Consider the following 12,413-nt stretch of genomic DNA (forward strand, 5'->3'; position numbering starts at 1 on the left):
TTTTTTTTTTTTTAATAAATTAAATCTTACGTCACGTTACGTACAAATTATAAATGATTTGTAGGGCTTAGGGAAACCTAATTTCAAAACCTCAAAGTAAATGGAGAGATTTATAGTTCATGTGGAACTAAAATTATAGAAAATATTTACTAACAATTTCATTTCAACAATATAGAAAATTAAATTACAAAAATACCCTTACTCGAAACCACCGAACAAATTAAAGAGAAGCTTCGTTTATTTGCAATGTATTAGAAAGACGTTTTTTTTTCTCTCTTTCAACGTATCATTTCCGATAGAGGTGATTCTTATGCTAAACCTTCATGTCCTTCACTCGTTTTACCCTAACAAGTATCTCAGAAATTAAAACAAAAAATAATAATAACATGAAAAAATAAGTAATAGACCTCTCCATATTTATATGTCGGAGGCAATATTGTTCAAATTTAAGTTAGTTAAGTACATGGTTATATACCTTTGAAAGTACTTGCGTAAATATAAAAATTTGTACTTATACCCCTATCAGTTAGAAATACAAAGAAGAGAACATAAACATATTGGGGTCATTTGATCGAGTATAAATGCATGAGAATTAGGTATAAATTTATCTAAACATCGCACGTTCCTAAAACAATTTCCAAATGTCGATCCATGTCAGTTAAATACTTCGTAGAATTATACTCCTCTGCATCCAAAAGCTCTGCAGAGTATGTCCTTCGAAGTTTTGACTTCTGTCGCTTTACACGCTGCAAACTATCTTCATCCCCTTTCAGAATTTGAACAATCTGCATATAAATGTACCAAAATACTCTACTTAAATCATTTCATACCGACTTACAACATCTTAAAGAAACAAAACTTCATCTTCTCTAGGAAACTCGTTGAGTTTAAATGACAAACATGAGCATTAATTGGATACAAGGACAAGGAAAAAGAGAGATTCTCCACAATTATATGATATTGTCCACTTTGAGATTCTCATGGATTTGCTTTTGGTTTCTCCAATTATTAGTCGACATGGGACTACTCTCTCACCAATCCTCAACAAATACACCATGTGAATATGTTTTCAAAATTTATGGATGAAAAGCTCATTGATACTATTTGTTTCGATAAACTAATAACATGGACTAAGTAATGAACATATAGAATTGAATGTTGAATGTTTGAAAGTATACTAACTAAAATGGAACAATTTTAACCCAAGAAAATTTTATCTTCTCTAGGAAACTTGTCCAATTTCAATGTTTAGAAATGAAAGGCAGTCTCTTGCTCAAACGCAGGGATGATAATCTTTGTCCCTGAAGCAAGATTGGAGACGGGAGAAGGAAAAAGAGAGGTATCTTTTTAAGTTTTAATAAGATAAAACACAAGGAAAATGATGAACAATGGGAGGATTGGAATTCACATTACATCAGTCAGATTGGTCATGGTAATCAGGATTATCTAGATTTGACAGTTATTCAAAGAGAAAAATCGAATATTTTCTTCAAGAAAAAGTGCATACCTCACTCATTTCTGGCCGTTGAACTGAAGATTGATCTATGCACATTGAAGCTACGGATATCAAACGGTTCATTTGTTGGGTGTCGAATGCGTCAGCAAGTGATGTATCGACAAGCTCCTTGAGATCTTGTTTAAGAAGTATAGGTTTCGCCTGCAAATGGTTTTAAAACAGACCAGTGTTGATAAACAAAATTGTCCCAAAGAACTGGCAAAAGTGAGGTTCAAGTAGCTGACTTACCCACATCACGAGGCTTTGCTGTGCGCTATCTATTGCTCGTCGTCCCGTAATAAGTTCCAACAACAGTACTCCATAGGCATAGACATCAGTTTTTTCATCAACAATTCCATGCATAAAGAACTCGGGAGGAAGGTACCTATAATCCTCAGATGAGTCAGAAAAGGAGGATGTTGGATGAGTAGGTGTAACATCCCAAACCTACCACTAACAGATGTTGTCTGTTTTAGCTCGTTACGTATCGTCATCAAGCTCATAGTTTAAGCACACGTTTACTAGGGAGAGGTTTCCACACTCTTATAAGGAATGTTTCGTTTCCCTCTCTAAATGATGTGTGATCTCACAATCCACCCCCTTTCGCTGGCACACTGTTAAGGAATGTTTCGTTTCCCTCTCTAAATGATGTGTGATCTCACAATCCACCCCCTTTCGCTGGCACACTGTCTAGTGTATGGCTCTCATACATTTATAACAACACAAGTCCACCGCTAATAGATAGTCCGCTTTGGCCCGTTACGTATCGCCGTCAGTCTCACGGTTTTAAAATGCGTCTACTATGGAAAGGTTTCCACACCCTCATAAGGAATGTTTCGTTTCTCTTCTCCAACCGATGTAAGATCTCACAATCCACCCACTTGGGGGTCCAGCATCCTCGCTAGCACACTGCTCGGTGTCTAGCTCTAATACTAACGTAACAGCACAAATCCACCACTAACCGATATTGTCCGCTTTGGCCCAGTCAGCCTCACGGTTTTAAAACATGTCTACTATGGAGAGAATTCCACACTTTTATAAAGAATGTTTCGTTTCTCTTTCCAACCGATGTGAGATCTCATGAGTAGGATTTAAAAAATTCTTAGTAATAACTTTCAATCCACGTACCCGAATGTTCCTTCAAACTTTGACACAGTATGGTGAGTCCATCGATCTGGCAGCCACTTAGCAAGCCCAAAGTCAGAAATCTGGATTCATTTTCAAGCAGTCACCAAACTAAATTTGAAACATATAATGTATCTCTTTTGCGAATCAGCAGTACGAAAGATTTTGAAACTGCAGGATATTCAGATATTATGTAAAGATTTTTAATTGATGTAATCACTCTCAATGCTTGAAATTTACGAGCCAATCGAAATGTATGAATGCAAAGCAAAGGAAAATCGTTTATGTTTGCACATTTTCAACTTTCCTGCATTTCTTCTGCAACAATGTATTGTTGGGACTACCGAGGCAACACTCGGATAGCTGTCACAAAGCATATAAGCATACCTGAGGCTCAAAATCATCTCTTAGCAATATATTAGCAGCCTTAATATCTCTGTGGATTATTCTTCTTTGGCAGCCTTCATGAAGATACAAAAGACCTTCAGCAATTCCTAGAGAAATCCTATACCTGGTTGGCCAATCCAGTCTCTCCTTTGATTCTACATTATACCGGCGGAATTAGCGATAAATTAAGCTGTTAGAAATGCAAAAGCTTGACAGTGAAGAACAAACCATAAAGTATGGATGCCAGGCTCCCATGGGGTGATAAATGAAGTATAAGGTGCATTCCCCCGTCAACTCCGTACCCAATTACACTCGCAATATTAGGATGATCAACATGAACTATAATTCCGAGCTCAGACAAGAAGTCTGCAGTCATCTCTTCTGGGTTGCCTCTTGTAAGCCGCTTGATCGCGACTAATTGCCCATCTTCCAACTGCCCCTTGTAAACTTCAGAATAACCGCCCTCACCAATCAAGTTTTCTTTGGAAAAGAGAAAAAGGGTGTTTATCAGCATACAAACTTATACCATAAAAAGGGAGGGCATCAAAATTTCCATCAACAAGGCTATCTCGGCGTTTAGAAATATACCTTGGCTGAAGTTATTGCTTGCAGCTTGCAGCTCTGAAAGTGTGAAATTCTTCCAAGAAGATCTGAAGTAGCAGAACTCAGTCTCTATGGCAGAGTCCATCACTGGTGATAACGTCGGAAGAACATCCTCTCTAATTCTTTTGCTCTTTTTTCTGGTGAGCTTTGGAACAGATTTAAGAGGAGGAAAGGTTTGAAATCGCATTTGAGGTCCTTTCATCAGTAAGCGAATGAAACCTTTCCAATGACTCAGATTTCTTGAGTCCGGATGATCTTCCCAATCGGAAGTGCTGGCCAGGGAAGTAGTTGTTTCACAATCCAAGTTTCTTGAGCAGTCCTCGAGCACCCCTCTTGGAGATGATTCATTTTTTCTTTCAACGTCCAAATCTAATAATCTCAAATCTACCGAGAATAGAACCATAACATTAGTACATTAAATACTTGCAGGAGCTTAGAGATCTTCCTAATTCAAAACACAAATTTCAAAGCAATACGAGCATAGTAGAAACTTAGAGATTATCATACCATGAATGACAATTGTGTCGGAGAATCCACGCACTCTTCTGCTCCCTGAAGTGGGAGTGCCCACTGCTTGATCTGCCTGATCATTTGATTGGTTTTCTGTCTGATCACTTGATTGATTTTCGGTCTGATCATTTGATTGGTTTTCGTCAACAGTGTCGCCTGAATCATTGCTGCTCAACAAATTTCCATGTCAACAAGTAATTGACAGCATAAAAGCTCCAAGGAAAAATCTCCAAAAATAACCCAATATAAAAATGAAGAAGAAATGGCCAACAGGAAATTGCAGAAAGTATAAACCAGACAAGGAAGAACCAACAAAATAGAATAGGCCAACTTTAGGATTATCTTAGTTATAGGTTGAACTCGCCCTACGGGTTACCGTTTCAAATCCCCGCCCAACAATTGTAATATTTGTTAGAAATGCAAACAAATATATTTGTTAATGCCAAATCTTCAAACATGTAATAGGGATGTGCAAAATCAAGCCAGTTTCGTTTGTTTTCCATTCTTTATGTCCAAACCGATAGCTAATGGTTTGATTAGGTTCATCAATTTTCTTTCATATCCAAACTAAGGCGCAAAGGCCTAAAGAATACCTTCGAAACATCATCCAGCCAAGAACAGGGACTGCTAGAAATTTAAAAGATTAAAAAAAAAATGAAAACAATCAATGGAACATACACAAATAAATGTGATGCAATCCAAGTAGAGAGGGAAAAACCTTTCGGACGCTTGAGGTTCAATCGAATCGCACCAAGCTATATCCTCCGACTCTTGCTGATCCAATTTGTCTACAGTTGAAGGTTCCAACACCTTCGATCTTTGCAACGTTCGCTCGGACGCCTTACTACTTCAGAAAACAACCACAACTCGTCAGGGTCAAGCACCTCAATCATTCTATCCTTACTTGTAAACTTGATTATTAATTGTGCTACTAATGAAATCTGGAGAAAACAATCATATTTTCCCTAATGTCTTGAAAACAAATGCAAACCGAACCCTAAAAATAACGATTACGGAATCAAAATCCCGCACGTCACGATCAGCGATCCTACAGAATCAAATGATCTCATACATTTTCACATCTTATTACTTCAGAAAGAAACAACTTGTCAATCTCAACCACACACAGTCTTTTCAATCATTACTTCTAAACATGAACTATTGCGCATATGTTGAAATCTGCAAATACCGTGTCGCTCTTTAAAAAACATGCAAACAGAAACCTAGAAATAGCTATTGTGAAATCAAAATTCCAAACGTTGCAATCAGCAAACCTACAGAATCAAACGATCTCATACATTTTCACATCGCGAAAGCTGAAAAAGAAAGCAAAATCAAAAGCAAATAATAATAAAAACAACAACAACAATAATTACCTGGTGGAAGAAGCCGGAGATTCAGGATCAGAGTCCATGAATCTCCTAAACGGGAAAAAGAAGAAGGAAGCAATTTTGAGCTTCCAAGGAAATCACGGAGGAAGAAACAGAGGAGACTCGACGACGGCGAGATAGAGAGGAAGAGGAGAGTAAAGGTCCGCATGAATTCAAATCGCCATTTCCAACGTAGCTAGTATTCTTGATTGATCTCCGAAATTTGGTGCTCCATACTCGGATTTAAATTTGCATATTCGCTCAAGTTGTACGTCATTCTGTAATGAACAACGGCGACCATTTGAGGAGTTGTAATTTTCCCGGGAAAATCTGTTCTTGTCTTTTCAGTTTTTGACACGTGGCATTTCAAATTCCCCTGTTTTGTTTGTGCCAAATCTCAGCCTTCCATCTCCTTTGCATAAATCACAACCAACGGATTTTTCTATATTTAAAAAAAAAAAAAAAAAAAACTAAATTATGCAAAATAACCGTTTCTCAAGCTATAATAGTATTTTAAAGCTATAATAACCGTCAATCTCATTGTAATAATATTTTTAATTTAGAAAAAAATCATTTAAAATAATGCAAAATTTTACGTACAAAAACTAAGTTCAATAAAACACTATATGAAATTAAAATTTGAAATCTAAGCTTTCCCCTTTAGAATTAAGTTTCTATTTAATTCTTAAATTGGCTTTTATTTGATCTCTATATACAATAATAATAATAATAATAATAATAATAAATAAAAAACGCGTATTCATTAATTGTAATTAACATATGTCAATATTTTTACGATCATTCCCTTAGATCAATTACTTAGATCAATTAAGAGCCAACTATTTTTCGTAAAAAATCAAAACACAGTGCCATTCATGAAATTTTTGAAACTTTAATAACTAAATAGAAATTAAAGGAAAATAAATATTGTAATTAGCATATGTCAATATTTTTACGATCATTCCCTTAGATCAATTAAGAGCCAACTATTTTTCGTAAAAAATCAAAACACAGTACCATTCATGTAATTTTTGAAACTTTAATGACTAAATAGAAATTAAAGGAAAATAAATATTGGTTAAAAATATTTTTTTACCCAAAATTATATTAATGGTTAATGATTAATGAAAGAGTAACATATTTATTTTTTAAGTAGAGATTAATATAATATATTAAAAAAAGTTTTAAACGATTTTCTTTATTGGAACTCAATAACCATTAATTATACACATTAATGCACATCCCATGATACACCAAAAGTCGTGTTTCATTCAAAGCCTTTCTTAAAGAAGTGAAAAAAGCCTACCAGAAATTTGCTTCTTTTAACAGATTGGATCTATCAATCTCGACCATATAATTATTTTTGAAAAAAATTGTACACCGAGAAATGGTTCTCAATCACAATCACCGAGTTTTTTCGAAACATACACGAAAACATAATAAGATATAAACTAGTCAACTACGCTCCTGTTATGCAACTTAAGGTTATGAATCCAAGTCGATGCTTGACGCAAGGAATTGTTTTATCTAGACCAAAAAAAAAAAAAAAAAAAAAAAAAACTCATAAAAGGAACTGGCTAACTATGAGAGTTCTAAGCCCACTACTAGTAGATGTTGTCCACTTTAATCTATTACGAATCATCGTCAGTTTCACGGTTTTAAAACGCGTCTGCTAGAGAGAGATTTCCACACCTTTATAAAGAATGTTTCGTTCCCCTCTCCAACCGATGCACGATCTTACCTTAATAAATAAAACGGTAGATCATATGCATAACTCATAAAAACAATAACACGTTTACATGAGTAGACTTTTGAATACAGCAAAGCCGTCTGATTTAGTCCTAATAAATATCACTCCATTTATTCTCATAACTAAGGCCTCTAGATTAATAATGCTAAGTTCGAAATTTTATTTCATGGAAATCAAAATGAATATATGTAATACATACAATAAATAGAAGTTGACAGGTGCAGACGATGCTTATAAACTTTACATACACTATATCCAAAGCATTTTCAGTGCACATTACGAGTAATCAACCCTTCAAATATGGTAAAAAGATCCTTGTTATCCGGGCCAAATATCTCATCAGCCTTCCGAAGCGTCTCCTGAAGTATGCAACGATAATCCATTAATGTTTAACCATGCACTAGAGCGTGGGCGTGGGCGTGGGCGTGTGCGTGGGCGTGTGCGTGTGCGTGTGCGTGTGCGTGTGCGTGTGCGTGTGCGTGATAGAGAAGGAGAGAGAGGAGAATACCTCTTTTGTTTGCTTATGGGCATTCAGCTCCTTGACATTGGTTAAGAATGCACTGAACTGCTCATAGGACAATCGGCTCCTACAGGAGAGGGGAAAATTAGAAACTCTCATAAATCATAATGATCAAATGTAAAATCAGCAAGCACAAATACACGAAATAGAAAAAGGAAAATGGTGGCTGAAAACACTTGGTGTAGAGTGCACTAACTGATCCTGCTGGGTTGAACAAGTTAAAGTATCATTTTGATTCACATACTTTAAAAGTCGTTCTAGTTTAGTCGATGTCCAATTTATTTCCTAAACATTCGATTGATCTTATAATTATTCCTCATCATCAGTTCATGTGACTCTTCCTCTAGGAATTTGAGAAACATATCTATATTATGCATAAATGTTTTCTTTTAACTTCAAACTCGTTTTAAAATTTATTGAAAGCATAGAGATTTGAAAATAGACTGGAACAAGTTCCATAATATAGAGACCAAAATGGTATTTTAACTAATCATTAAAGATAAGCTAAACAAGTGACACCAAAGAAGCATGAACATTTTAGTGTGGCTAGCTTGTTCGATGACACTTGGACACTCCGACATTTGTTGGACACATATTGGACACTTGCTAGCACAATAAATATGTTAGACACTAATTGTACAAAGCCAATATAGATCTAACATTTGTTAAACACATATCGAATACTAAATATGCACATAACAAAAAGAATTGAAAGTGAAGGATATGAAACTCATTTTTAAGTGTATAAATGCATAAACATATGAACTTACATTTTCTAAAACATATATTTTAGTAATTATGTCCTAGATTTTTAAAAACTGGCGTGCACGGTGTACATGTAGTCGTATCTGTATCCATATCCAGGCTTCTTAAGGTACCGTTAACTTTCTAAAAGTACTTGATGTTCAAACTCTATGCATCTACCAGATCTTACCTCACTTGGCGGAAGAATTCCTTTCCATCGACCCGAGTTCGTCCTGAAAACAATTGATAAAGATGATTAAAAATGTCAGTTACATTATTCAAATGCAATGACAATCTATAATGTCTTGGTGGGTATACAATCACAGAAGGTATACTACTCGTCTCACTTTTGATAGTCATGGAAATATTTTACATCATATTTATACTGTTCATTAATTAGTACAATCATCAATGCATCTGATACACAGTAATCACACAGTGCAAACCCTCATTAACATAATATACATAATCCAGTAGGATCATTGAAATGAAATTTAAGCATGTGACCTTATTTTCAGCACAAGTTTCATGTTTACTGTACTTGAGAAAATAATATAGTTTCAAGAATCTTAACAAAAATAAGGTAGCATTACTTGACGACAAGAAGATTAATCAAATAGACTACATGCGTAAATTGTTTATTTAGAATCTATTTACCAAATTAGTCATTCTAAAAAACAATTTTCTTCATCGAATTATTTTGAAACGAACTCCTTTTTGTGATTTTTTTTTTAAAAATCACTTCAAATGTGTAGAAGGGACCTGCAAAACAATCAGATAAGAGGGATAAGAAAAGAAACACAACAACATTGCCCAACAGGAATTGCACTACTATAACCAACCAGAGTTCTTTTCTTCAAATTCGCATTTGGAAAGTACACCCACAAATTCCTTAAGATCTCTAAAATATGCGCAACCAACATAATTCTAAACTACAAATTTGCAAGAAGAGAGTTTTAGGAGCAAACCAGTATGAGCCCCTGCATGAGGGCTTGAAACTGAACTGTGATTGCTGGAGACAGAAGAATACATTGAGGTTCTATCAAACATCCCCCTTGAAACAGAGAATGACATTGAATGTCGCTTTGGGGAAACAGGTTTAGATGTTCTGGTAGGGGACACAGATGCAGAAGAAATAGGGGGAGAACCGGGAGGTGTCAGCCGAGGTGTGCTAGTCTGTGAGGCTAACAGAAGGCTGTTCGATACACGAGGTCTTGAAGCTGCCACTGCAGCATAGGAATAAAGAAAAGTGAAAAACAACATAACCAGAACTAAGAGATTTAAATCAGTTTCAAACCTTTTTTGTGTTAATTAAAATGATTAAACGTAAGCCTGCCGCCCTTGGTATTTGTAATTTTATACATCAGCAATTTGCTACAGTTATCAGTTCGTTTCGTGTATTACATATAGGAAAGAATATCATAACATGTAGAAATCTTACCATCTGCCTCAGGCTCATCTTTTACAGGGTTCACTGTTTCAGAGGCGTTGCTCTGGATTGACGAGTATTTAGATGGTGGCAATGATAAATCATCTTCTAAAACAAAAAGAAAATGTACTAGTCAGAACCGAAGGCATACATTAGGGAAATTGCGAGAGTCCGTACAAAAGTAACCAATTTGATTATCATATAAAATCATTTATGTGCTTTACAATTACAAGTAAACCATGAAAAATCAATCTATGAACAACGATAATGTGCAAACACAGAAACTGACTTTAAGTAACTTATAGTACCTCCAACCTGCGGAGCAGAGGGCAAACTTTCCTGACTCTCTAGATTAACGACAGCCTCTGAACTTCCTGTCTGTAGTAGCACAAAGAGGGTTGATATAAAAAAATGTTGACTTCAGCATGCTTCTCAAAAACTTTTTATCGTATGTTTTATGAGTATGTTTATAAATGAGTGTTTATGTTTTTACCAACTGTTGCTTTCCATTTAAAATTTTCTATCAATAGTGATGATCCGTAACTCGACGAGCTCGAAAAGCAAGTCGTTAAAGTTGGAATCAGAATTAGGGTGTTGATGGATATAGAACAAAGGGTCAATCAAAGAAGCACGGATATTATTGTTGGATAACGTGTCCCAGTCCAATGTATATTGAAAACTTGTTAGGCTATGTCTCGTGTCTATCATATGCTTCTTAGGTACCAATATAGCAATTTAGGCATTGGATAAAGAAAACTTACGGAGCTCTCTTCCTCGTGTAGGGACTGCATTAGCGTCTTTCGGAAGACTTCCAACTGCAAACAATGCAAGATAGTCGAACCTCTTATTTCAGAGAAGATAACAAATTTTACATATATTAATGGAAGTAGTCCCCTACACTTTTGCCTGCTGATTCAAAAAGTTCCAGCATTTTCTTCCAGATAAAAATAAAACTATGAACCTTACGATGGATTTCAAAAAACACCACTATGTCAATTGACAGAACAAAAATTTGGAAGTCAATAGGTCATGATTTATAGTACTATTTTCCAAAAATTTGGAAATCCTATCCTAATGGTAATCACAAATTGACTCCATTGTAACTTCCAAAATTTGCATATTCATCGTAATTAACTTGAAATGTTAGTGTAACTAATCGTTGCGGAAATTCCAAAATACACAAACAACGAACGACTAAGAACTAAGACCATACCTTCGAGACATCTCGAGTAAGCTTCTTCACGGTGTTAGAAAGCGATGCATTCTCTTGCAACAACGTCTCCTGCAAATTGCAGTGAGCACAAGTGCATAATCCAAATCAAAACAAAGTCAAGCAGCAATAGAAAAATAAAAAAGTAAAAAAATAAACCGGCTGAACCTTTTCCTGATCGGCGCGGGCGAGAATTTCGGATTTCTCGGATAGGGCGGCATCGAGTGACTCGATCTGCGATTGCAACTCCGCGATGAGCGCGTCCTTCTCGGAAAGCTGAGCACGAAGAGCGGAGGATTCGGATTCGAGCGCAGAAACACGCATGGAGAGAGCAATGGAAGTGATTTTCCGAGCCACATCGAGCTGCTCAAATGGATCCGACGGTAAGACTTCCAGCACTTCCTCGGGAAGCCCGAAATTGGCTACACCAGATTCCTCTTCTTCCCGCATTTCTCTCGCCTTTTCCTTTTCCTTTTCTTTTTTCTTTTTCTTTTTTCTTTTTCTGTTATCGACTGTGGCGCCAACCGTGAGAAAGCGAGACAATTAACGCTTTATCCTAACCCTTCAACTTTATTTTATATGTAACATTTTCTAGAAAATTATATTCTTTTCAACCTTTTTCAAATATTTTCACTCTATATTTAAATTTACAGTAACTATCAATTACTGTTTAATTACCGTAATTTTATTATTTTCAAGAGAACTATATTTATTTTCAGTGATTTTTTTAATAAATGAGAGTTCATTTTAAAAACGTGACCCTTCGAGTATAACCTTAAAAGAAAAATAAACTATGATAGAATAATATTACCAAAAATAACATATAAATAAAGGACATTGCACAGCTTGTTTTAGGGACGGACTACTAAATCATTTAGTGACTACGATACTCGATAATAACAAAAAAAAAATGAGGTATTGTCGGGTCGGGTGAATCACTAATAGACGTATGTTAGTAGTCTAGCCCGCCTTTTCATTTCATACCCTATAAATAAATAAATAAAAAAAAAAAGTGTTTCTGAGTCGTGAATATCTGAAAGTTTGCCTTAGAACAAAATAATTAGAATTAAGTCGGTGTTATTTATATAATAAGTCTTTAATGGAGAAAATCGGTCCATTTAATTTTGTTTTTTTATATATAAAAAAAAAAAGTAAATATAAATTTTTGCACCATAAAATACTTATCTTGTTGAAATTTACGTATGGGAAGAAAATATGTGGTTTTTGATTGAAGAATGTGAGCGGATAGGGCATTTAAACAAGACAAAAC

The 12,413-nt window shown here is 35.3% G+C and overlaps 2 protein-coding genes across 4 annotated transcripts; both read right to left on the reverse strand.

The window, feature by feature from the left end:
* Window positions 1-395: 395 nt before the first annotated feature.
* LOC111778289 (receptor-like cytosolic serine/threonine-protein kinase RBK2) lies at window positions 396-5,779 on the reverse strand. Of its 2 annotated transcripts, none has more exons than XM_023658011.2 (10): window positions 5,497-5,779; window positions 4,839-4,964; window positions 4,118-4,287; window positions 3,596-3,994; window positions 3,236-3,487; window positions 3,008-3,162; window positions 2,624-2,703; window positions 1,745-1,880; window positions 1,508-1,657; window positions 396-785 (listed from the first exon to the last, which is right to left on the reverse strand). In XM_023658011.2, exons 1-10 carry the CDS (start codon window positions 5,532-5,534, stop codon window positions 609-611), a joined length of 1,683 nt encoding a protein of 560 aa, XP_023513779.1. In that variant the 5' UTR covers window positions 5,535-5,779; the 3' UTR covers window positions 396-608. The 2 variants fall into 2 exon arrangements, with proteins under 2 accessions (XP_023513779.1, XP_023513777.1); XM_023658009.2 differs by having other exon boundaries at window positions 4,839-4,967.
* Window positions 5,780-7,376: 1,597 nt separating this feature from the next.
* LOC111779411 (uncharacterized protein At4g15545) lies at window positions 7,377-11,677 on the reverse strand. 2 transcript variants are annotated; one of them, XM_023659584.2, is made up of 9 exons: window positions 11,312-11,677; window positions 11,147-11,215; window positions 10,695-10,748; window positions 10,242-10,311; window positions 9,946-10,038; window positions 9,473-9,730; window positions 8,695-8,737; window positions 7,749-7,827; window positions 7,377-7,599 (listed from the first exon to the last, which is right to left on the reverse strand). In XM_023659584.2, the coding sequence occupies exons 1-9, from the start codon at window positions 11,591-11,593 to the stop codon at window positions 7,507-7,509; spliced, it is 1,041 nt and encodes a 346-aa protein (XP_023515352.1). In that variant the 5' UTR covers window positions 11,594-11,677; the 3' UTR covers window positions 7,377-7,506. The 2 variants fall into 2 exon arrangements, with proteins under 2 accessions (XP_023515352.1, XP_023515351.1); XM_023659583.2 differs by having other exon boundaries at window positions 9,946-10,041; window positions 11,312-11,676.
* Window positions 11,678-12,413: the final 736 nt, after the last annotated feature.

Source organism: Cucurbita pepo, chromosome 17 (genome assembly GCF_057944985.1).
Source record: "Cucurbita pepo subsp. pepo isolate OVF chromosome 17, ASM5794498v1, whole genome shotgun sequence".
Lineage (NCBI taxonomy): Eukaryota > Viridiplantae > Streptophyta > Magnoliopsida > Cucurbitales > Cucurbitaceae > Cucurbita > Cucurbita pepo.